This window comes from Colletotrichum fructicola (assembly GCF_000319635.2).
Source record: "Colletotrichum fructicola Nara gc5 chromosome Unknown KSG_Nara_v1_contig03, whole genome shotgun sequence".
Lineage (NCBI taxonomy): Eukaryota > Fungi > Ascomycota > Sordariomycetes > Glomerellales > Glomerellaceae > Colletotrichum > Colletotrichum fructicola.
Genome location: NW_027094053.1, coordinates 4035479 through 4059367, shown reverse-complemented (window position 1 = coordinate 4059367; position 23889 = coordinate 4035479). Strand labels below are relative to the sequence as shown.

The window sequence follows — 23889 nt, the reverse complement described above, 5'->3', positions numbered from 1 at the left end:
CTGAAGCTGTCGGTCGAGCCGCCTGCCACCGGATTTGCAAGACGGAAGTCAACCGGGCCTGGTAAGGGACTGGCCACACCACTTGGTAGCCAGGCACGCCCGGCGCTCGTAGTTAGGTTGATGAAGCCACTTCACGCAGGATCGATTCGCGATTGGAAGTTAATTGAACTACGGCTGGTTGGGACTATGCAGCTTCACAACGGAGAGATGGGTAAGACCGCCAGTGTTGGCACCAAACTCCCAAATTCACCCCTGCATGCATTAGCAGTAGCTCATTAGCATTAGCCCATCAACATAATCTCTGCTATCTAAGTAACCCACGTCGTCCGTCGTCATCACAGTTCCAGGCTCTGCAAACTCAGTGGCCCTTGGAGAATGACACCGGGATTTTGATGGTCTTTGCCATCTAACTACTTAACTGCAGACTAAAAGTCGTGTTCTTGCAAAGAAATGTTATACATAAGTTACGCATTGTCATCAAAGCTGCATCCTCTCCCATGTGGCGTGGCCAATGACCCTGTCATTAAATAGATCGCCCTCCGTAACACTGAAACATCTTATAATCGCGTTGTTATCTACCTGGCGTCCCGTGTTGCTTCCTCTCATCGATCAAACGCACCACATCATAGAAGTAGTCCCCAATCACAAACGTACTCAGTGACTGCATCTGCCAAAGACCACTGTTACGTGTTGTTCCTCGGCCCAGAGTAGGCAGGAGGTGGAAAAGGCGGCACATCCACGACCATGCAGGATTGCCGGTCGACCTCCACGGTTTTCGTCACAAGAACGCCGTCACCTGTGTGCCTGTTACCTGTGTCCGGAGACCCGTTGCTGCTGCCTTTCCGTATCTGCGTCCGGCATCGCCTCAGTCTGTCGAGAGACCGGTCCCACACATGTTTGGGGCTGTCCTTGCTCGAAAAGCCCTCCGACGGCGCGGGCCGATGCCGGGTCCCGACGCTGACGAGGAGCAGACGTAGACTCGGCAAGCTCGCACACAGCATCGCCACGGACTGCTCGACGAACGACCACACCACAATATCCACATGATCCCATGTCTCGTCAAACGTGGTGCTATACTCTACCAGGTACTTGACCCGGACGGCCGACGTGATGCACGCGCTGCCTGCCGTGTGAGCCTTCCTCGTTTTGCCTACTGCGAGTGGAAAGGGATATGCAATACGTACAATGAGCCCATGCTGAACAGCGCAATCACTGCCAGGCGCCGCCGGAGAGAAACCTTGAGCCGCCACAAGTAGGGGACCGGCAGGAGCAGGATGGCCATGTCCTCGGCGATGGCAAGTCCGCCGCTGCTGTAGCCCACCGCCTGCAAGTTCAGACATCGACGGTCGGTGATGGTTCGGTCCCAGATCGACTGCACCGGCACGCATTGCGCCGCGAACGGGATGGTAAAGAGCGTGCCATGCAGCAGCAGAACGAGCTGGAGGCCCAGAGCAATCCTCCGAAAAGTCTCGGATGGGAAGACTCGGCCGAGGAAAAGCACGATCGACAGCTTGACGGCAGCTTGGAGGACAGTGTAGATCAGGTTTCCAACATAGAGCATCTGACCCGACGTTAGGACGAGGCACCACGGTCAGTCGGGGTGTCGGGGTACCGGGGTCACCAAACCTTGCGAATAACGACCCCGTTGCCAACCGGTATCGTCCAGTAGTGCATGCCGAAACCGATGCTTGTGATATGCAGATAGACCGTAGTCAGCGCGATGAGGAGGGCCTGCTGGACAACGTCAGGGAGGGTTGCCCCAGGGGCTGGGACACATTACGGCCGCGAAAATGGTCATGTAGTCGTCCCTCCACAGGCCGCCGCCGTACTGTACGCGGCTGACAAGACGAAGCATCACGACGACCAGCACGAGACTGCAGCTGATGATGAGCGTCCGTCGTACTTCCGTCCTCCGCGATGCTTTGGGGTACGCCTCGCACAAGGCTCCTTCCACCTCCGCCGCAGCTTCAAAAAGTCAGAAGCGCCATGAGACAGGAATAGTAAGGCCGACTTAGTTGGTCGTCAAATGGGCAGTTGGTCTGCACGCATGTCGAAAGCTCCGACTGAACGGAGATGTCCGGACAGATACACGCCGTCACGTCTCCTGGATCGCACGCGGACGCGAAAAATGTGCTGCTGATACATTCAGACTAGGTGAATAACTCGTCAGCGCGACGCACACGTGGATGATATCGCCAAGACGTACAGCACACGACGGAACCTGCGAAAGAATCTCGACGGCTGACGTCGCTTTCGCGGTGGTAATCGCAAGTTGGAGTAGCAGCACTGTGAGAGCTGGAGACCGGCGACACATTGCAGAATAAATCCTGGGAAGCACGCGCGGAGATACTGACGCGAGCGGCTGGCAACCAGGGTTTCGACGCTGGGACTAGCGACATCATGCGGCTGCAGACCCTGCTGCTTCAGGCGAGGCTCCATCATATATGTGGGATGTGTGCGGTGCCGGGTGGCACTTCTGGTGTCGATCGAAGCAGACGGAACCTGCTCTCACAGTCCGGCGCTGGGATAGCAGGAAGCCACTTTCACCGATGGTGGGCAAACTTCTGCACTGCGTGTTTAAGCGGCTGTTCTAGCGTATCCGTTTGTTCAAGCGAGTTCTGCGACCAATATGATCTCTGTTTCCTTTCAGCCTGGCTGCAGAGGTCAGCGTTAAGTCCAGGGCTGTTGGGAAAGCGTCATCTTCGCAACGAGGCGATTTTCATGGTGTAAAACTCAAGTCGCCAGGGAAGAAACTCATCTAGTACCGTTTTTATAAGAAGCCTCACTATAGTACTTGCGATTCCTAGTGCAAGTCCGCTTATCGACATACACATACCACAGTAGGCGCTTATAGTCGATGTCTCGCCTGGTTACCAGGAGTTCTAGAGCAACAGTGTGATTTTCTCATTAAAGAAAGAAATGAGCTTATTTAGAATAAATCAATCCACTACTATATATCTCCAGCGTCAGAATCAGAGCTTTCACCTGACGCGTCTGAGCTTTCAACAAAGTCGGAGTCGTCGTCAGAGATTCCACCAAACTCAATGTCACACTCAACGCTCTGCCCTGACAAGGGCGAGCCTCTACCAGAGTCAGAGTCAGACGTTTTAACGAACTCATCCTCAGAAAGACCCTCATCCAAGTCACATGCTGGATGGCCCGCAGACTCCAGCTCGTCCTCACTAAGCATATCAAGGAGTAGCTCAGACGTATCTGCCGTGTTCAACTCGAACACGGCCCGTGTCCGATGCATAGACGACTCGTGGGTATCGGGAACCAGGATTCGTACGCAGCAGTAGATGTAAAGCATCTTCTTTGATACTGAGTCGTCACAGGGACCGAAATCTGTGGGCAAGATCCCGGGGTGAACGGCGTCGTCTGGCGCCTGGGTTTCCCAGATCCGTGCGGAGAGCATCAGGACTTGCTCCAGCACTTTGATCACGATAGACATGTTGTCAATGTCAAAGCACAGTATCTTGTCGAGTTCGAACAGGAGGTTGATCTTGTCTCCTGACGGCATGTCGTCAGGTTCATCGGGCGCTCCGTAGACTTTCAGGCACGCCAGGAGCGTTGCTACCTTGACGACGAACTCTTTGCCGTGGAGCGGGCCACACAGACAGCTGATGATATGCTCGATGAAACGGCTTCCTGCGGCGCTGTTGATGTCTTCTTTGACTCTGTCGAATGGCGGGTACCAAGTATCGTCAGTCAGTCCGTTATGAGGGCAGTTGACTGCCAGGCAGATGGCGAGGCAGCACCGCTCGTCTTGCCTGAGCAGGTTGGTCCTAAGCATCGTTAGCAGGACATTCCCAGGCAACAAGGTCTTATTTCGCTCACCACATAGAGTCCATGATCACTTTCAGCACGGCGGTGGCGTTTCAGTAGCCTAATTCCCATCGTTGCATGCGAATCATCGTTCTTATATCACCTACACATTAATGCGGTCCTAGACTGAAATGCTGCTCAGAAGAATACATTTGTGCTCTTGGTGCATATCAGCTCATGTTGAAATCCGACATCGTCTCCGGGAAAACGGATCTTCTTCGTCGCTAGTCTAGCACAGCGATCATCGGCCCACTGCGCAGGAGTTAGAGTCAAGAACTGTTTCTGCCACAATTGATACGCCGGGATGGGATCTTCTCGTGGTTCACTGGCGCACGAAAGCTTCGAACCACCTTCATGCATGCTCAGCCGACCATGGCAGCCCCATCCGGCTTCTTAGATCTTGCGATTCTTCGCCGAAATCTACCATAGTCAAGATACGGCTTCAGTCTACATCTACAAGCTTGGCCCCGCGTTCTTGAGTGGTTTTGTATAAAACAGTTTCGGCATGTACGTTACCCGGTATCATATAAACACACCAGCCCATTCGCAACATAGACTGGCATGGCAGCTAGACCGTTGAAACGTCCTCGCCGGTCAATCGACTTACCGGATCTGCCGACCGACATAGACAACGCAGTCGCAGCCCTGGGTGGAAAGACCCATGCAATCGACCTTGCAAATGATACTATCCAGTTGCAAAAGGCGCCGGTCAGCAAGGAAAAACGTCTGGAAGAGCTTGTGAGAGACTCTGGTCGGCTCAGAAAGGAACTTGACTACTGGAAAACCGTGGCTCTGGAAGGAACCAGCTTCATGTCCAGTGTCGACGAAACCGTGACGCAACTTCGACATGTGATTGACAGATTTTTGAGCGCCGTGGAGGAGACGAACGCTGTGGTTGCGGGGACCAGCGTGACTCCTGGTCATCCGTCTCCCTCCGGGCCCAGCAGAGACGCAGACAGACGGAACCCATGCCTCCAAGACTTGCCAGGACCAAAAGACAACCTTGATGTACTTTTAGCTCCTGTGAGACGGGGTCGAAGAGATAATGACCTTGGACCTGTTGACGTGGGGAGAAAGCGTACGCGGCCTCCAGACATTCCCGGAGGTTGGCTCTAAAAAGAAGCGTAATTTGCCTACTGTAATCTAGTTCTCGACCCCCGGCATCATACATCTGAACTCCTGGGGCTCTATGGCACATCTTTCGTTGAGAATGAGCGAGATGCCTGCTGCATTCCCGCCAAGCGGGGGACATTTGAGACAAGAGATGTACTGCAGCCATCCATTGATATGTGCACTGAATGATGAAGACATAACGGTGTGATATCCCCTGTACATACTAGAGATTGGAAAACATCAGTATCGCGGCGGCTAAATCAATTAGCACGGTCACTCAAGTACTGTACACCGGTGCATCACAGAAGCTATGCAGGCCTGGTTAGAGCAGAAATATGCCGGCCGCTTCAAGGGGGGCGGGGGGGTGGGGGGGGGGTTGAACAACAGAGTCTTCTGTTTTGACGCTGAACGCGGCGATTTCCTTGGGCATCAGGGACCTCGTAAAAGAAACGTCCCATACAGCCGGCCTACTCATCCAGAAGTGGCTGTCATGCAACAACACCAATATAGAACCCCGCAGGCGATTGCAAACCCGGCTGTATCTCAGATGATGGATGGCGCCGGTTCATGCGCAAGTGTTAGCCATACCGCTACCCCTTGCATCCATCGCCACTTATGGGACAGCGCAATCTGCTGGCTGCTCGTAAGATGGTATCACCCCTGTCATCGGCCGTGGCGCTTCCGATTTGACGTTTGGAGTGAGTGATAGATACCCGGGCTTGTGCGGGTTGACACAAGACACCACAACCATATCCACACCCGCTACAACGAGGACTCAGCACGTGAGTCGCGTGATCGAACAAGAATCGATAGACGCCCGGTCTGAACAACGAACATATATAGCATTCCCAGTTGCGCCCTTCACAACAGCCTTTCTGACTTCATTACATTTAAGCACCTAACAACCCAGCAGACTGACAATCATCATGGCTCCTCAGACTCCAACGCCCAAGATTCTCACTGAAAGAATCCCGGTATCATCCTTACTAGAGACCGGCTCGGTCACGCAGCCACTTTCGTATGACAGTGATTCTCAATCTGAGGACGCCGCCAGACAGCAAAACCTAACAGCAGATGATGCGTCATCGTTGGCAAGCATCAAGTGCCACCTATCTAACCAACAGGCCATTGCCGCGGCATATCCCGATTCAACGAGCCACATGACGGAGGCACATCCGCTACTTTTGCCTGCGAAGCTGACTCGCCCCCCAAAACCCCCTTCTGAGGGCGTTATGAGCACAAGCAGAGCTCTCCAACAAACGCTTAACAGCCACACCAATTCTATGGTCTTTAGCTGCCCAATACAGAGGTGCCCGGTTTGTTCACATAACGCACTCATGTAGTGAGTATATATCCTGCACATCGTCAATAGGCCAGACACAGCTGACAGGGGAAAGCTCCTGGTTTTTCCAAAGCTGGTGCGACCAGCAGCACCTCAATGCCCTCCAAATGAGCGGACACCAGTTCATTCCGTTCTATCCCACTTACAGTTGCCACTGCGAGTGGTGCATGGCTTTTTCCAGCGAGCTGTTGAGGTTAGCGGCAGAAGGCACCTCGAACAGCAATCTCAGCATGACTGCGGACCCCGAAATCAACCTCACTGATGCGCGTCTGAATGTTACTTTGAACGGTGCTCCCTTAGCTTTTGCCACGCCGGCTCATCCGCCTCATCAATGGATGTACGACACCGGCCCTCGGTCTTTTACGCAGCAGGATCTTTGTCTGAATGGCGACGACTGGGTTGTAGCAGATAACGCGTTCGAATCCGTCAAAGGTTGTCTGCCTTTTTACCCTAGTGAGACTACACCTCAGGAGTGTCAACGCGTCTCTTCATCCCTCCTTTAGCTTTTGTATATAATGGTCAGCGATACACTGTTGGTTAGCGACCTACTGTTGAATATGGCATGGGTTATTCGATTTCAGAGTGGAACAAATTGATGTTGTAGTCTGCACTCACCGGATTGAAAAATGCAAAAAAGCCTCGTCTTGCAAAGAGAGTCTATCATTAGGGATATTTCCGAAATGTTCGTCATTTAAGCTACAAGCGCGTGATAAACAGACTGATCCATATCTAAATATAACGGAAATCACTAGATCAATGGTAAATACATCAATATCTCGTCTATCTGTTCCGCGTTCAGAGGTATGTTTTTGGCCGCGCTGTGTTTGGATTCTCTAGCATGGTTGCAAGTAAAGAACGGCCCGCTGCCGTGCCGTTTAAGTCCCTACGGCGGATGAATCGAAGACGTTCCACAGCTGGTGAGCTGGCTTCCGAAGAGTCCTCCCATTCTGCCGTCTCGTCGGCGTCGATGATGGCGCACGTGTCGTGATTGTGTCCATAGGCATCACTCTTGCTCTCCGCCCTCGTAGATCTCACCACACGCGTCGTGGGGGGTTCCTTGTCACACAAGGCGGCGCGTGAGGTCTGGTGGGTCCCTGCCGTAGACTGACGAGGTGCAGGGTGTTTGAATTCGGTGGCGTGGGGTGGAACATCCGTAGGTGGTCCCTTCGATAGACTTGTAGGGTCAAATGTTGCCTGGGCGTCGGGTATGGGGAGTGTTGGTTGACGTCTCTCCAAGTGGGGTGACATGGAGTAAACCCATTCGCTCACGACGTCGAAAGAGACAGAGGAAATGAAAGACTCCCGCGACATATTGGTTGGCTGCCTGCTTAGAAGCACGTTTTTTTCTTCTTCTTCATACTGGCTCACTGGAACCCTAATCCGACTCATATTTAGAAACCTCCGGCTCGAGGCTTGCAGGAAAACCGTTACTAGAAGTGTGGACCCTCCCGAGGCCCAGAATCAACGGCTCGGTCTTGGCTGTGTGTAAGAGAGAGCTCGTTCTGGACTTCGCTAGTGCACGCCCCAGCCGCAACAGAGCCAGATTATGATCCCGAGATTGGAAAGGCCTCATTACTGCTGCAATCGACAGGCCGTGCTTTTAGACCCGCTTTACGGCGGCCTTGTCCCCTCCATTCATCATGTTGGTGGTGATCCCTCAGACCTGGCCCGCACCTGCAAGTCGCGTCATGTTCAGCCAGCAGTCGGCCGTGATTGGACAGGTCCTCTTCTGCTTCCCACGTCGGACATGTATAGCCGTCCCACTTGACGGCGTAAAGGACACTGCCGTCGTCGGTCTCATAGCAGCCCACGATGCACTGAAGCCGGGACATCCAAGCAGTGGTGCTTGGTCGAGGTCGCTCGACACATTCCTGCCATAGCTTGACGCAGTCTTCATCTTCAAACACCCACAAAAGTTGGCGGTCATTCAGCCAATCCCACGATAGGGGATCACGGATCTCTGTGATCACGCCGTAGAACACATGTCCGCCACTCGCGGTAGTGCAGACGACTTCCACTACTTCAAGACATGGGGACCAAGCTGCATGGACCACCGTGTTCCGCTGCACGGTCATCTCTGTTTTTGTTTCCTGTTTTTGTCTTCAGCTTTTGCTTTCTCCCTTTCTGTAGCAGATGTATAGATGGAATTCTCCCGGAGATAAGCAAGACTGGTGGGAGTTGATTATGAGGAAACATAGTTGTCAGTATCTGATATCGCTGGGCAGGTTGTATTTATATTTACGTGTAGGCGCTCGGAAGGCTCGCCTTTAGTCTAAGTGTAAAGCCGCTTTTTAGGTTAGTCCCTCTCAACAGCCAAAAATGTCTGCTCTCGGTCGAGTAATGCTTGAGTTCAATAGAGCCCAGCACATAAGGGGTGGCTGTTTTATTCAAAGCAATGCGATTTTAGTACTTGCCGCACATCTCATAAGTTCCCCATTGACTTTAGAACTCAAAATGGTCTTGACGACTAAATAGGACTTGGAATCGCACTTCACTTTGTCGCATGTCGATCCTAGGCTAAAATGCGATACTTCTGGCTTCGACAAGAGAAGATTTGAAACGAAGAGGAATGCCATATTACTCCTTTTTTTCTTCCTGAGGCATCATGCTTCTTTCCCTTTAGAGATCACCCACCGGGGACGCAGATTGAGATTTAGCGTATTTGACTATCTATAATTTGACTGTGTATAGTTTGAATACCTTCAATTTGCCTACCTATAATATCTTTAATCTGACTAGGAGGCATGCCGGTATTTCCGTGAATCCATTGACCATCCACAGATAGCCTAGCGACCCAACATGGAATACTTCTATTCAGCCCACGACATCAGGGATACATGCTGCGAATGATAGGCCCAGAGACCCTCCGTTTATTAAATCGCAACACACTGACAACCCCTGTCTTAGTCAGGCTGATTCCCTGCTTCAGCATCTCCGTAACCATACGCACAACCGGCCTGGGTGAATCCTGCAGAAATCCGACTGCCACCGCATCGCGACTCCTCGACGCGGCCCAGAAGCAGTGCGAATACAGCACGTGAAACACTGTCAACAATTTCGGCTCCCGTGTCAAGAGACTTGTGATGCTCCAAAAGTCACCAGCGTCCGCGAGCCGCACGAGCTTGTCTATCATGGCACGCATCACGTCTTCGTCCGGTTTGGCACCACGGCGCAGCAGGATGGAGGCCATCACGGGATCCCCGTGACACGTAGAGAGCGTCCAAGAGAGGGCCGTCGCGCCGTTCGAGTCGAGCTGATCGATCTGTACGACGGCTGAAGACAGCAGCATCTCCGCCTCCCAACGAAGCCTCGAGCGGACGAGCTTGAGCAGCAGCGGCCCCGTCCAGTTGCAGCGCGCGGATATGCAGACCTGGGCGTTCGGGTCCGCGCCTAGGCTGATAAGACGGGCGACGAGCCGTTGCTTCCTTGTTGCCGTCCGCCCACTCGTCTGCTTCGCCCGAGCCAAGAGCGCTAGCTCGAGCGGCTTCTGCTCGTAGATGCGGAGCGCCGGATCTGCCCCCTCGACCAGGCCATCTGCCTCCCCGGTGGCGTCCGCCCCGGCCTTCAACAGCGCGAGGGCGGTGGAGAACATGCCGTCCTCGCATGCCATGCTGAGGGCCGTCATGCGCCAAGTGTCGATCGTCGTCGTTTGGTTCACATTCACACCGTACCGCGCCAAGTGGCCTATCACCGTCTCGGGCGACGGCGACAGCAGAGAGTGGATCAGCGGCGTGTCCCCGTTGCTGTCGACCTCGTTCACATCTATGCCTTTCTCCTCGATCAGGTATGCAATGACGTCAGGCAGTCCCGCGGCGGCCGCCTGGTGGAGGGCGTTGATGCCGAACTCGGGACACTCTAGGCGCGCGCCGTGCCGGAGGAGGACCATGGACGTTTCTGCCTCCCGGCTAAGAAGAGATATGAAGACGGGAGTGCGCAGCCGACAGTCCGGGACCCCGTCGATATCTGCGCCATGGTCGAGGAGAAATGACACGACGTCAGGATGGCCCCTCGACGCAGCAACATACAGGGCCGTGACGAGGAATGGGACAGATTGGTGGGCCTCCGTCATGAACATGGTGGCTGGTTTGTTGTAGTCAGCGCCGGCTTGGTAGGTATGTCCGAGTGTCGCGAGGGCCACCCGCGTATCTGTGCAATTGGAAATTGTATTGAACACGGCGGAATACTGCCCTGTTCTGATATCTTGTCGATATAGCTTGGGGTTGAAGAACGAATGCCAAGCGCGGGAGCATCGTGTCAATTTGGCCTGAAGATGGGGTTCGCTATGATTGAAGATGTGCCACGCCACGTCTAGGGTGATTGGCTTCATCGCCAATGGTCTCCGTCGGTATGAAGCGAGACGGAAGAGTTGACCAAGATCACAGCAGTGGAAGACCACGAGGCAGCTACAGCTAGACTCAACAGCTTCATATTATTATTCACCACCAAGAATGAGAGTCCATGCACGAGAAATAATGGTCTTGGGCTGGTATTCGCTCCGGTGGTTACAAATCGGCAATTGAAGCTCCCAGCCAAGAAAAGGGAGCTGTACTGCTTCTCGGACACAATAGTGCTTTCTACAGTTGCCAATTACTCAGGCATCTCTTCCAACCTCTAGGCAAGCCGAATGTGGCTGCAGAACATTCAGCTATCTGGAGATGCTTTTATAGCTCCAAGCTTAGTCAACATATGACATTAATGTAGGTTGTTTGCACCTCCGCCTCGGACGCTTTGATTGGTCTGGCTACAAGCTATCATGAATTCCATCCATCCCGACCTCGCAGGTTTGTTTGCAAAGCAGCCGCTACAGCCATTCCCCAAGGGCTGTAGAGACCCATCACAGCAGTACACCATTAGTCGGCAATGTCAGAGAGGCAAGCTTCAAAGCACGCGCAGAATGGTCAAGGGTGCCTACACAGACATCAAGAGACATTTCGCTTTACAACTGTCAAAATCTTTTCAGACGTCAAAGAGGCGATGCGAGCGCCAAAAGTCTCGCAGGTGCCGTGAGCGACTTTGCGTATTTGGAATAGCGTCTCAGGAAGCAGGACATCCCTGTAATGCTGGTGGGCGAAAGTGAGTGGCCACCGTTTGCTGCTTACGCTGGTGAGGATCAACCCACGTCAACAGTCGCTTTTCGCTCCCGCCATGCTTACCGTAGATTACAGAGATAATAAGCTGTCAGCAGTGTGGTCAATGAGCCAATTCAGGCTCCCCAGCGTGGTTTCTGTCAGGGCACCCCTGCCTCCCAACATGAGCCTGATAAACTCGATGGAAGGTCCGTGCTCAACAGTCGATCCATTACTGCGAAGCCGATACCGGTTTTGCGATCCCTCGTAGTAGAGTAGCCACATACGATGTATCACAGTCGGCATCAAACAGAGAGGGCAGTTGATCTCAATGTTCTATTCATCTTCGTATTCGTGCTCGGAAGGTTTCGAAGTCTAGGTTGTCTCGGATTCCCAACGACGCCTGTTTCTGCCCCGGCGCGGAGGCAGTAAAGCTGAATGCGCTATGCGTCACAAAATCTACTCTCTTTTCTGCCACCCGAGATATTCGTAATCCTGTCTGGTCCATGTCACAACTAGAGAAATCAACCCCTTTAACTTCTCTTTTCGCCAGGAGCGCAGAAACGGATGCTGAACGCAGATTAGTGGCTGCTTCGGCACGAAAAGGGCGGGACAGACCTGGATTAACTCGTCCGCAGACGACGCAGATGTCGTCGCTGAAAGGAAACTTACGACATCCGGGTCCCACTGCTCCGGATCGTCAAGACCCAGGTTGGCACCCTCCTTCACATATCCTTGCATCAACTCCATCATCGTGCGTCCTAGATCGCGCAAGTCATCTTTGGAGCTTAGCGGGCGGCAACCTTCCTGACCGTCTGTGCGTTCTGATCAGCTCGACGTTTCCTAGTGGGCGGCGGACCGGGGATTTATTACTCAGCTTGACCCGACCACTCGGGTGGAGCAGAATACGCGAGCAGCTGAGACGGCCGTGTTGCAGTCCCATTCGCTCAAGATGAACCAGCGCTTCAACTACCTGGCGGATTGTGAGAAAAGTTTCCGCCAGAGTGAGGGTAGAACGAACCTGTCCTACGATTGCTGCCAGGCGTTGACGGTTCAGGTATGGATTCCCAATGGCTTCTTGAAGGGATCGCGGCATGTGCTCGTAGACTACGTGGTAGAACGTCTTGTCGCTGTAGATTTCATGTATTGTGACGAAGCCCGGGTGTTGGATTGACTGGAGCATCTCCAATTGCTGCGGAGAAAGCTCTGAAAAGTGGCGAACGTCAACGACGTCGCCAGATACACCCCTCTTTTCAGCAACCACGACAAGATCGCTGTCTCCCAGAGTTTGACTGTAGATTTTCTGGTATGTGGTCCATGGTGATGCCGTCTTGACTAGTACGGTGGCGATTCCGGAGCTTCCGATTTGCCTTGCTTTAACGATCCGTAGGAGGTCCATCCAGCGTTCTTAGACGAGTGAAATTATGCGACTGGAGAAAGCAAAGGAGAGGAAGGACGGGTGGAAACGAAAGAGGAAGACGATTAATAAAGACATTAGACGGTCAACGGAAACGTAGAAGAAAGAAGCGTTATTTCAGCTTCCATAGCGTTGTGATCAGATCCAAAACTGGAGCTCGCGATACGCACCAACCAACGAGGCAGAAGCATTTGGATCACCTCGGTACGCTTACCGTGTGCTCCTTGCAGATTTCTTCACTTTCCCTCACAACACGCTTCACTCACACGTACACAAGAGCCCGCGATGGTAGAGAGTAGCTTCACCCAGGTGAACCGGCGACTTGAAGAAGAGCGTCGGGCCAAGTTCTGTGGTACCGCCAGTATCAGCATATCGTCACTGAAGCCGGCGTTGAGAACAGCGGACCGCGTTCGCCGTCCCGCTCCCGACCCGCTGAAGAGGCTGTACCGGGAAGAGCACGGATGCCGGCAGGAAGATCACAGTCATCATGCCAAGGCTATCATCAGTCAATCCGACTTTGATGCCGCCATATTGCAAGCAGAGATCTCCGCCTCGAGGCTCCAGAGCGATGCTTTGCCCTATCCGGTTTTAAGGCTCCCACCCGGAGTGCGGCTGGAATGCCTCCAGGGGTCGGATCGTATCGTAGCAGCCGACGAAGTGTTTGACGGGACGAACAAGCATTGGATAGTCGATCTTTATCTAGACGGTGCGTCCGCAGCCGAATCATGAAACGGAGCCAGCTGACGTGACTCAGACCTGAGCGATGATCTGAAGAGGCTTTTCGTCGAAGAGTACGAGTACCAGAAGGAGCCTGACGATGGCGAGTTTTACTGCAAGATTCGCGGATACCAAGGACGTCATTGTGACGAAAATCCTTTCTTCGAAAGGATATGGCTGGGGAGGCTTTCCGCTGTTTCAAAGAATCGCCGAGGTCTGCTGGATCAACTGTTTCGCCATAAGAAATACACCGATGCGTTCGACGCGCTGCTCGCCATTCCTGCTATCTTTTGCGGCTTCCGCCTCTCTGTGGTTCACCAGGTAATATGCATGAGGTGTGAAGAGGTAGAGCAGCAGCCCCCAACGACGGACTGTCCCAGACTGACTTGAGGCAGCCAAACTTGCACTACTTGAAACACATACTCCAGGTCTGGACTGATATATGCGGCGGCAACCCTGAGGCTATGCGGCTCGTTGATCGAGCAACGGTGGAACGACTGCAGGGGACAGCGCCGGGAGCGTTTAGTGCAGACCACGACGAGCTCCTAGGTGACCTCAAAAGCGGTCGCATCCTCGGGGACTTTCCCGAGCAGCAGCGGAACGAGATGTGGACCCGAATCTGTCACGTCTCGAAGCAACACTTGATACCATCGCTTTTCACCTTTTTTGAGGACCGGAAATTCCTCAGCGCTGCCGCGGATTGCATGAGGCGGCTGACAGGTGTCGACTCCAAAGTAACGATTCCGAGCCGTCTTGACGAGATGTTCCAGAGTTCAGCCCAGCAGACTGCCCAATGCACGGTGCAGGTGTCACAGACGACGTATGTGAATATCCAAGGAGATGCAGCGACTCGTTTTGATCTTGGATGCCGGCAGTTATGGATCGCTGCCTTTCGAGAGTTCCGGGAACTGCCAGCGGACGTAAAGAAGAAAGATATACTTGCAAAAGCTCGGGGGAGGGCAGATGAGACCACCCTGTTCGAGTTTGCTTCTCTCGCGAGCGGGTTGGGTTTCGAGTCCAAAGAAATAAGTAACATTATGGGAGCGTCTCCGGACGTTGAAGTCGCTAGGCGTCTCCTCCTCTCTGCAAGAAAGCCAGGGCATTATCAATACCCCAATCTTGAAAAAAGCGTTCAGCAGGTAACGGAAATAATCGCGACGGCCCAACTATTGCCTGCGCCCGAGATGTCACACGACTATGGTTTGAGCGAGCTGTGTACCGAGCCACTGGTCAGATGTGGCATTCCTCGCGACATCGACCACGCCCGTGATCGAACGAGATTGTTTCTGCCGAGCATACTGGCAGAGTTTGAGACCGGGCAAACGCGTGTCACATCATTCTTCATAAGAAGATCGGTCTACATATCGTATTTCGGTCTTCCTCGGGATGTGGTAAATTTGACGATGAACGAAAGAATGCCGTACCATTTCCCTTTGGGCGTAAATGGGGCAGACCGTGAAAGCACAGAGGGTGTCAGCTCTGAAACACATACGACCACGGCGGCACAGGCGGATGCACAGTTGAGACTAGACCAGCTCAACGAGCTTACCCAACTCGAGCAAGCCAAACTTGACCGCCTGCAGCAGCTGGTCCAGGAGCAACAAGGCCGTTTGGACGAGCTTACTGAGAATATCGACCAGATTGCCAGTGAGCCAGACTCTGGGCAAAATCGATTGACGATTGAAGTGCCGGAGGGAAACGACCAACCTTTCACGGGTTGGGAGCTCGTGCCGATCAACAACAACGGCTGGATGACAGAGGCGCCATCGGCTGGAGATGCCGAAAGCCGGCCCTCTGAAGAAAGCGACTCCAGGCTCGCAAAACGACCTCGAGTAGTCACGCAACTCGATTTTGCTAGAGTCCAATTGGACGTTCCCTCGCACGAGGACAACAGTCGCGGAGACACATCATCGGATGAAGCAATTATAATTAAGATTATTTCGCGAGACGACACTGGTCGGTGGGCTCTGAACAATTGGATTCACGTTAGCGCCTCAAATCCAACAGAAGTCGAACGGACAGCAGCAAAGTACACAAGGAAGCACTTTTGTCTATTCGATACCAGTTACAACAACCTGATTCCCAAAACATGCTTCGAGAAGGTGAGGGCGAATGGAACATATACAATTCTCGCAGTTCATGTTTCCAAAGTCAGTGCAAAGGATGATGGTTGGAGGAAGTTAGACCCAATGTTATTAGGATACAAATAGCGTGTGAGGCTTCGATGATAGGAAAATATAAGACCTAGATGTCTAGGGGGCATAAAGATTTCCTGAGGACGAAAGAGTTATGATGCTTGCTGGTCTAGGTTTGAATGCTCTGTCGCGTAAACCCGCTTCTACATGCCGTCATTAAAGGCCCTCTCAACCGTGCCACGATATACCGCGAGTCAATTGTGCAGCAAACGAGTGCCTAGATCTTGCTCACCTCAACGAGCGGTATGCGTAGTCTGTTATCAGACATGCTAGGTGATTGCAGATGCGGCGGCAGAGGGTAATAAGGACTTTGTTTGCTGGTCTACTATCAAACAGGAAGACATACAACGCGGGGGACAAGTTTTGCCCCACTCCCCACTCTTGCGTATTGGGCTGAACGAATGTGCACCTGTGTTCATGTTTCATTTGTCTGGCTGGTAATCCAATTCTATCATATCGACCTTGCTTCCTAAATATCCTCGAACAAGCCTTCGTAAAGCATGCCTCACCTCCGACGACGACGATACTATGTGAATGAGGACAAGGACCGACACATCGGAGGTCTAACGTACCTAAGACTACCATGTCCCCCCTCCTCTTTTCGTTTTCCTGGACCTTTCGTATGTGTTTGCCTTCGACCTCTTCGCAAAAGATGGCGCCGAGGTCCGGAGTACCTTTGACGATTGTAGCCCGGGGACTTATGTCGTGACCCCGAGAAATATGCTCGATGAATATAGATATTTTCAATATCTATCGTGCGTAAGTCGGAAATCAACAAGCTCTGCGACGCAACTTACGTATCCGTCGTCCAATGTATCTTCCACAAGTGCGCCGTCAAGTAGATCTTTGACAGCAACAGCCAGTTCTTGAGGTGTTAGCGAGACAGAGTACGCAAGCCGGCAGCATCTTACCGATAGTCTCTAATTTCCACACGAGGTGGATGCGTCGGGTACGGGCTTTGCGGCTGTTGAACTCGTAAATAAGCCTTTTTAAGTACGGCAACTGCGCTGCGATGCCGTAGCCACTGGCAACCATGAGGACAACATCATAGTCGGTGACTGGGATGCTCATGCCGTGGGGGCCACCGAAGACGGCAGGGCAAGTCTGCTGGGCCTTCTGCAATTTGCTACACTGGAGGAGCTTCTGAGTCAACCCCGAGCGAGGCTCAACCAACAAGTGAATCGTGTCGACAGGTGAGGCGGACCATGATGCAACCACAAAAGGATGTGTTTGCCAGAGTGATCGGAGCCTCGCCGATGGCGTGAGTACCCACAGACTTATCGACTGTCCGGCGTCAATAATAATAGGGCGTGACAATCTCAGTTCGACAATGACAACATCGCCGGAGTTGCTGATGGACGCCCGAGGAAAGCCATAGTACAAAAGTCCGTTGCGGTAGATAATCAGACTTGATAGGAAAAGGAGGGACAGGGCAGATACGCCGATCAACACGTAGAGGAACAGACGAGCAAAGGCCGACTGCCGGGCCAGGTGCTCCCACATGCCGTAGATGGACAGGACTGCCATGCCATGATGGAGACGGATGAAGAGTTCGTAGTATCTGTCTCTGAGGGCTGGCAAGGAAAGCAGCACAAGACCTCCAATCGCTGACGCCGCCTACCATTTCAAGTCAATAGATCACTCGGAACATAGGCTTCAGAGTTTGGACAGCTTACCACAACCGCGCCTTTGCTATCAGGTGTATCCAATGGGAATGACGTAGAAGACATCTGGGCAATGATTACGTGAAACATGACAAGCAATGAAGCCATGATGCCCGTCAAGCCATGCAGACGGCGAACCACGCGCCATCGAAGACCCAGTAAGCTCGTCAGCGAGTCAAGATGCCACACTGCAAATTGAAAAACCATGTGGATGAGAGCCAGATACGCCGCACGCCGTCCTGCATCGGCAAGTGAGGAGCATTGGAACCAGAGACAGAGAATGTTGAAGGTCAGGTAAGCTGTCGGGACCAAGACGTCGGCCCAGCTCCATTCGCTATATATGGTCGGATAGACTAGATACCTGAGGATAGGAACACGCACAATAGAGACCAGTTGCGACAGGCGGGAGCGAAAACGCAGGCAGACGAAGAACAGAGAGAGGCTGAGAGCGGAGACTGCGTAGACAATAACGACGAGATGTTCTGAGTTTTGCATGTTCAACACGCGAGCGTTGGTCAAGAGAAGTTACAGTACATACTAGACGGCTGTGCGCGTCAATTGAAATGCGTTAGCGAATGTCTTACAACTGCTGTCGACTGCCCCCTCATGCGCACATTACGGTGATAATAAAGTGCGCTTTTGTCTCAGTCACGCTGCTGTTGTGGTGGGAGCCCATACTGGATTACGTCTCAATTGTAGGCTCTATTGTAATAATATATAACATAGTACGTAGATTATACGATCGACATTTCTAGCTTCAGTCATTTTCAGCTGCGATACCACGAGCACCTATCAGCTTATCACATACTGGCTCTATAATTTTGCTGAGAGCTTAGAGGCTCAACAGGCTCCTTTGCGTCTGGCCATCTCGCTGCTCGAAAGAGCCTATACAAGCTCTAAGCTCTCAGTCAAAGTATCATATGCTTTGAACGGCAGACACTTCTCAACTACTTGCTGTGGCACGCAACACCCCAAAAGTATAAGAAGCTGCGAAGTCACCGCGATCAACACCATGGCCTCGTTCCACTCTAACCATAGCGCAGTTCATCAATCATGTCCACAGAAAACCAAGCTGTTCCGCAGAACCTAGTCCCTTCTTCCGGCGCGAAAGGCACCGTAACGACTTTGCCTCTTCCGTCACCTGAACCGACACCAGGCGTCGAAGATGGCAGAGTCGAAGCTGACCGGAAGAGGGCAGCTGCTACCACAGAGCAAGCCTTCAAAGTCCCCTCAGATATCCCAGAGGAGGCGAATGGGAGCAAAGGCAGCGAGCCTCCGAACGAAGTTAGCGCACGCCTCGAGGAGGTGATCACGGAGAGTCGGCGGATTCTTGGCTGCTCTGATACTTCATACGCGGAGATTTTGGGGGTCGAAATAGACTCCACAGCGAAAGCAAAGGCAGACGCATGGAAGCGCCTGGGGTGCCTGCTGCACAAAAATGTCACTGACCATCCGGATGCTCCGAAAGCTTTCGAAAGTAAGACTGACTTACGTCTCCCTGCTAGTCAGATGCTAACATGACCTTCAGAACTTCAAAACGCGGCAGAAAATCTGGAGGTAAACCATCTTCCCATCGAAGAAGTGGTCCAATGGGACGGCAAGGAGAAACTACCTGATGATGGTAAAGACGATGGAGACATTCCAATGGAAGATATCGTGCCGAACCCGCCGGAATTCATTACGAAGATTTACAATGAAGCAACCGCGTCGCTTCATGACCTCAGGCGCGATGGTAGCCGCCAAATTGCGAAGGAATACTTAAATAATCGCAACCAATTGATCAAGGACTTTAACGTAGCAGAGAAGAAAGCGTTAGGCGTCGGTGGGGCCGATATTTCCGAGGACCGCTGGTGCATCCCTCTGGAATTTTTCACCACCCATTACAGCATAGTCTACGAGAAGCAAAAGATACTTGAAGGCGACCGATCGAACCAGTCAGCCCGCGACGCTATTGCGGAGACAAAGACATTGATTGACATGAAGATTGAGAAAAACCACTTTCCGGGAGAATGGACAGTAATTACGGCAGACGCGTACTTGCAAGAATTAGACGAGTACTTGCAAGGACGAGACAAGGCATCTGCATTTGCTGCTGCGCCTGCTGAAGCCGAGAAATCTGCTGGGGTCCAGGCCGTCATCGACTACCCGTGGACCACCACCAAGGCGGCCGACGGCTCTCTCATCATAGGCACGCGAAATCAGGGACGATTCGGGACCCGAGTGTGTGTTGAGACGCGAGAAAACGACGGCCGAATCATCCGCCGTCTCCAGTCGGCTTCGGAAACTGGGCTCTCGGAGGTCGAAAAGTACCGTAAAATGACTGGCGCGAAAGATCTTGCGGAAGGCCAATCTCAGTGGTCCTGCGACGATCGCGACGACTTCAAAGAGCTTCTTTGGGTCACCAAGTCGCACACAAAGTGCAAGAATACTGCCGCTGGAAAGAAAAACCCATCCGCGGATTGCTGCGTTAAGTTTGGCTCCAAGGGCATTCAGATCCTTACCGTCAGCAGCCTTAGCAAGGTCGTCGGGTCTTCAAGCGCGAGAGCCATGATCGAGAACGTCTGTAGCAGAGACAATATCTCCCCGCCGTGGAAAGCTGGAAACATCAGCGAGTATCACGATCCCTCGAGGCTGGAGAAAGACCCGCTTCGTCGCAGGCACCTGCAGGAGACGCAGGCAGCTTCAGCAACCAACAAACATCCGGACCAGCGAAAGCAGGGCATGGATGAAGCTATGGGCAAGAGTCAAGGTGCCCTCGAACCGCTAGAGGGCAGAGTTCAAGGTCTCGAAAAGGGAATGGAGGAGATGAAAAACATGGTGACGATCTTGAATAACAATATGGAGGCGCTAATGGGGATGTTGAAGGAGTCTTCTTTGAAGGCGAAATAAGATTGGTCAGAGTTTTTGAAGGTCGGATCTTTGTTCCTCGTTATGATTTATAGAAAGATAAGCCTAAGCTAGATTGGTTCCTCTTCATGAAAAACGATTATCTGCTCCTCCTCAAGGGTATATGTTAAATTGACGAAGCCATGCGTGCATCGAGGCAACCCTTTGGTCAATTAAGCATAGGTGACGAATGAGATCCTGTGATAGCTGCTAGTTATCTCAGTATCCGTCGGTCCGTTGGGCGAGGACTGAAGCTGATTTGGTTCTGATCCGTTGCTGACTTCCCCATCGTCACATAGCCTATCCCATCATTCTGACATTTTGACCTTTTTCCGTGAGCTGTGCTATATATAAATGTCTTCTAACCGCTCACTTCCTTTTGAGACTCCGGTTGCCGTCCAACATTCGCATAGGTTGTAAGCCGGCCCGGTCAATAGACCGGTCGGGCTGTAAGTCGAATGTTTGCTTGAGACCCTACAGCATACGGGTTGCTGACTTCACTCGCTGGGAAATTGATTCGAGTCGAATCTGAGGGTTTAATGCACGAAAGTTATTAATTACAGTACTATGTAGCCAAGAACAGCCCAAGGCCGTCGAAACTGTGGAGGCCGACAATTTTCCACCCACCCAGCTCGAAGTCGGCTTCAGCTGCAACCGTACAGGAACAGGAAGATGGCTTATTGATCGGCCGTGACAATCCCAGCTTGAATACGAGGGGCAAAAGTTGCAACAGTATTAATCATATGTTGCTTCTTTGTGGCAATATACTTCATCTTTTTGAATTTGACCTACATACACTGCCTGCTTCCAGAATCATTGTTACCGTGTGAATACTACCACAACAAGCATAAGTAGAATGGCTGCTGGTGAGGCCGATTATGGATGCTTTGAAGTAGCTTTTGATTACGCGCTACTCCTCGCACTATCGTACACCACCCCGGTCCCATATTTTGGTTGGCGAACCAGTCGCAACAGCCATTACCAGAGGCCTGCGGTAGCGCATCACAGCAAGTTCTGGCTTCTCAAACATTGAGAATGCTTACAAGAGAGGAAGCGACATATGCAAAATACTGTATAGCTAGCTTCGTTGTTAGCTCCCACAAACAAAAGCGCTTGGTTCGAGCACGCAGCACCTGCTCATGTTTGCTTAGCGTATTGTTAATAATAGCGAAAAGCGGCTGCCTTCCACAAAGAGCAAAAAGCCTGAGAACACAAAGTAGACTCTAGTTTCGGTTGTGTCAGGGGCTGATTGTTGCTTTCTGAACCACCTGTGTGGATAGCCATAGGCGGATACCTCATGTCGACACCACTTGTGCGACATCTAAACCGGCTGAAATACATCAAATGGCTCATACGCGTTGGGCTGAGGACTGATACTAGCACGGCGTTGCCCTGGCTACAACTTGATTAACAACGCCAAACCGGCGCCTAGAGACGGTCTCACGTCGAGGCCATTCATTTTATTACAGTTGCGGACCAGAAGAGAGCCTAGCACGCATTATCAAGGAAAGGCCGCAGTCAATGTCAGCACACCTGCCCCCCCTTGGAAGAATTTCATTAGCGAACGACGATTGTATCGGGGACAGAATGAAAGATTCGGTGAAGAGCCTCCTCCGCCAGGCGCTGGAAAATGCACACAGACACGCTCACGCAAAAACATGCATCCCTCTCCAGAGAGAACCCCAGAGCAACTTGGCAGCTTGCGACATTGTCAGATGCCAGCCAACACATCAGCAAGCCTCATCTACTTTGTAACTGTACTGGAGTATACAACCTTCTTCTAGGTTTCTGCGTCCACTTATCTGGTCTGGCAGGAGAATTGCAGACAGCAATCCTCTCTTCGTTGCCCCAACTACGAGCCTTTCCATGGCGCCCAGGTAGACGGCGGAAGCGTTATTCACTGCGGGCTCTATGGCGATGTACGTAGGCAGTGTCAGACACTGCAGGCGATGTCTCTATAGAGGACTCAAGACATATTAGAGAGTTTACTTTGGTCAAAATCCGTTGCAATACTTGTGCTCAAACGTAATTTATCGCACCAAGTGCGTCGGGCTTCTCACGTGATCATCCCCTGGGTCAAGTAACGGTAGGTCAGGCTTACCGACGGCACTCTCAGGTTAAGCGTATGAATGCGAGCAATATCTTCTGTGGGTCTCTTGCCCAAACAAATGGTCTCACGCTCTTCTCCAGGGTTAGGGTTGGAGAAAAGCAGACTTTGCCGCTCCAAATCAATGACTACTATGGCCTGACAACCCTTTGCCTACAGTATGATTTGCACGAGAACCAGGACGACAATTACCAAACTTCCCACGAGATCTGTAATAGAAGCTCCAACAATGTCTCCTTTGACGGCCTTGGCCTCAAGTAGGCCTGCCACACCCTTAGACGTGTTGTATAGCGACACCGCAAACACCGTCACCACCACAAAGACAGCCGCAGCGGCAATGCTCAGTCCCAGGGACACGAAGCGGAGCAGTCTGAATTTGATGCCGACAAGACACAGTATGGTCGAGGCGAAAGCCAAGCCTAAACCCGCGGACAAGACGGTCTCAAGATTTGGGCACCTGTCTACCAGGTCCTGTAACGTTTCGGTCTCCTGGGGCGAAGGAAGGAATGAGGCCAGATCTTGGATCAGACGCAAGGCAGAGCCCGGGATCGCGGCGCATTCGGAAGCCAGACACACGTATTTGGTGCCCACTGATACGCTAGACGGCAGACTCGCGGCCACCAGAGACTCGCCTGATGCTACCGCGGCAGTGACGACGCTGGACGCCGCACTCTTCACCGCTGTGGCAATGGACCCAACTACGTCAGGAACCTGAACGAAGCGCCGCGCTTCTTCATGTAGCTTTACTGCCGTTAGTCCCGCTTGATTCAGCGCGGTAAACCACGCACTAGAATTTGTATGATGCCCTGTTTCTCATTTTGCTCGTCGCGGAGCACTTTGACGGTCAAAATAAGTATAACCAGCGTCAAGACGACTTGTAGTGCTATAGCAATCTTGGAAATCATAGTATTTTGCTGAGAATATGTAGATGCCGTTGTCTAGGAGTTAGGCCCGAACAGCAAGCTTAAAAGGAACTGTTCGCGTCGATACTGTTCCATAAGTATGTAGTCTGCCATACAGTCACAGGCGGCATCAATTTCCGGTTCCCCCGTTTAGGATCTGTTGCGCACAGCACCTTTTAGATCTTTTAGGCAGCAGGCAACATAGAAAGGCTCCGTTATGCAGCTTCTGCAAAACATTTCAGGGGGGCCCAGTAGACCTTTCGCACAGCCTGGGTTACTGGGTCATCAGAACTCTGCAAAAACCGCTTCCTGCTTAAGTATGAACGTGGTAGTTACGAGCGGGTCAGGGTAGCCAATTGTGGCACAAAGAGAGCAAAAGCTTCGGTAATGATCCCTCTGGTATTATTACTCCCTGTTCTGCACTAGATAGCTACGCGCCTATAGGGATCAACTGTAGCGGGAGCAAGATAGTAATCACACGCGTGTTTCAAAAAAGCAGCTTTTAGCTGTTGATATGTATTATCCACTTAGTCACCTGGATGAATTTTAAGGCTTTGATTTCTTCTGATCACCTGCTTGAGCACTTAATTGCTAAGCTACCTACTGCAGCCTAAGTAGCTGAGATATAAGTAGAATATAATTATAGTGTCGGAAT

The 23889-nt window shown here is 52.1% G+C and overlaps 11 protein-coding genes across 11 annotated transcripts; 4 read left to right on the top strand and 7 right to left on the bottom strand.

Annotated features, from left to right (window-relative positions):
- Positions 1–683: 683 nt before the first annotated feature.
- On the bottom strand, positions 684–2314 carry CGGC5_v005962 (uncharacterized protein; the record flags this gene model as incomplete). Its single annotated transcript, XM_032027646.2, has 6 exons — positions 684–1119; positions 1185–1561; positions 1627–1731; positions 1781–1965; positions 2012–2150; positions 2207–2314. 6 exons carry the CDS (start codon positions 2312–2314, stop codon positions 684–686), a joined length of 1350 nt encoding a protein of 449 aa, XP_031876004.2.
- A 636-nt stretch (positions 2315–2950) lies between these two features.
- On the bottom strand, positions 2951–3851 carry CGGC5_v005961 (uncharacterized protein; the record flags this gene model as incomplete). Its single annotated transcript, XM_066151623.1, has 2 exons — positions 2951–3785; positions 3838–3851. The coding sequence occupies 2 exons, from the start codon at positions 3849–3851 to the stop codon at positions 2951–2953; spliced, it is 849 nt and encodes a 282-aa protein (XP_066009277.1).
- A 336-nt stretch (positions 3852–4187) lies between these two features.
- CGGC5_v005960 (uncharacterized protein) lies at positions 4188–4674 on the bottom strand (the record flags this gene model as incomplete). Its single annotated transcript, XM_066151622.1, has 2 exons — positions 4188–4245; positions 4433–4674. 2 exons carry the CDS (start codon positions 4672–4674, stop codon positions 4188–4190), a joined length of 300 nt encoding a protein of 99 aa, XP_066009278.1.
- Positions 4675–6275: 1601 nt separating this feature from the next.
- On the top strand, positions 6276–6783 carry CGGC5_v005959 (uncharacterized protein; the record flags this gene model as incomplete). The annotated part of the gene is made up of 2 exons (XM_032027648.2): positions 6276–6280; positions 6336–6783. The coding sequence occupies 2 exons, from the start codon at positions 6276–6278 to the stop codon at positions 6781–6783; spliced, it is 453 nt and encodes a 150-aa protein (XP_031876002.2).
- Positions 6784–9107: 2324 nt separating this feature from the next.
- On the bottom strand, positions 9108–10355 carry Tnni3k-3 (Serine/threonine-protein kinase TNNI3K; the record flags this gene model as incomplete). Its single annotated transcript, XM_032028011.2, has 1 exon — positions 9108–10355. One exon carries the CDS (start codon positions 10353–10355, stop codon positions 9108–9110), a length of 1248 nt encoding a protein of 415 aa, XP_031875665.2.
- A 1450-nt stretch (positions 10356–11805) lies between these two features.
- On the bottom strand, positions 11806–12745 carry CGGC5_v005957 (uncharacterized protein; the record flags this gene model as incomplete). Its single annotated transcript, XM_066151621.1, has 4 exons — positions 11806–11916; positions 11965–12149; positions 12220–12319; positions 12368–12745. The coding sequence occupies 4 exons, from the start codon at positions 12743–12745 to the stop codon at positions 11806–11808; spliced, it is 774 nt and encodes a 257-aa protein (XP_066009084.1).
- A 303-nt stretch (positions 12746–13048) lies between these two features.
- CGGC5_v005956 (uncharacterized protein) lies at positions 13049–14404 on the top strand (the record flags this gene model as incomplete). The annotated part of the gene is made up of 4 exons (XM_066151620.1): positions 13049–13469; positions 13518–13825; positions 13876–14300; positions 14356–14404. The coding sequence occupies 4 exons, from the start codon at positions 13049–13051 to the stop codon at positions 14402–14404; spliced, it is 1203 nt and encodes a 400-aa protein (XP_066009083.1).
- Positions 14405–14883: 479 nt separating this feature from the next.
- CGGC5_v005955 (uncharacterized protein) lies at positions 14884–15690 on the top strand (the record flags this gene model as incomplete). Its single annotated transcript, XM_066151619.1, has 1 exon — positions 14884–15690. The coding sequence occupies one exon, from the start codon at positions 14884–14886 to the stop codon at positions 15688–15690; it is 807 nt and encodes a 268-aa protein (XP_066009086.1).
- A 407-nt stretch (positions 15691–16097) lies between these two features.
- freB-6 (Ferric/cupric reductase transmembrane component B) lies at positions 16098–17834 on the bottom strand (the record flags this gene model as incomplete). The annotated part of the gene is made up of 7 exons (XM_066151618.1): positions 16098–16201; positions 16248–16425; positions 16473–16540; positions 16587–16806; positions 16880–16959; positions 17085–17292; positions 17352–17834. The coding sequence occupies 7 exons, from the start codon at positions 17832–17834 to the stop codon at positions 16098–16100; spliced, it is 1341 nt and encodes a 446-aa protein (XP_066009085.1).
- A 558-nt stretch (positions 17835–18392) lies between these two features.
- CGGC5_v005953 (uncharacterized protein) lies at positions 18393–20228 on the top strand (the record flags this gene model as incomplete). The annotated part of the gene is made up of 2 exons (XM_066151617.1): positions 18393–18816; positions 18868–20228. The coding sequence occupies 2 exons, from the start codon at positions 18393–18395 to the stop codon at positions 20226–20228; spliced, it is 1785 nt and encodes a 594-aa protein (XP_066009080.1).
- Positions 20229–22485: 2257 nt separating this feature from the next.
- CGGC5_v005952 (uncharacterized protein) lies at positions 22486–23237 on the bottom strand (the record flags this gene model as incomplete). The annotated part of the gene is made up of 2 exons (XM_032027799.2): positions 22486–23073; positions 23121–23237. 2 exons carry the CDS (start codon positions 23235–23237, stop codon positions 22486–22488), a joined length of 705 nt encoding a protein of 234 aa, XP_031875869.2.
- Between the last annotated feature and the right edge of the window lie 652 nt (positions 23238–23889).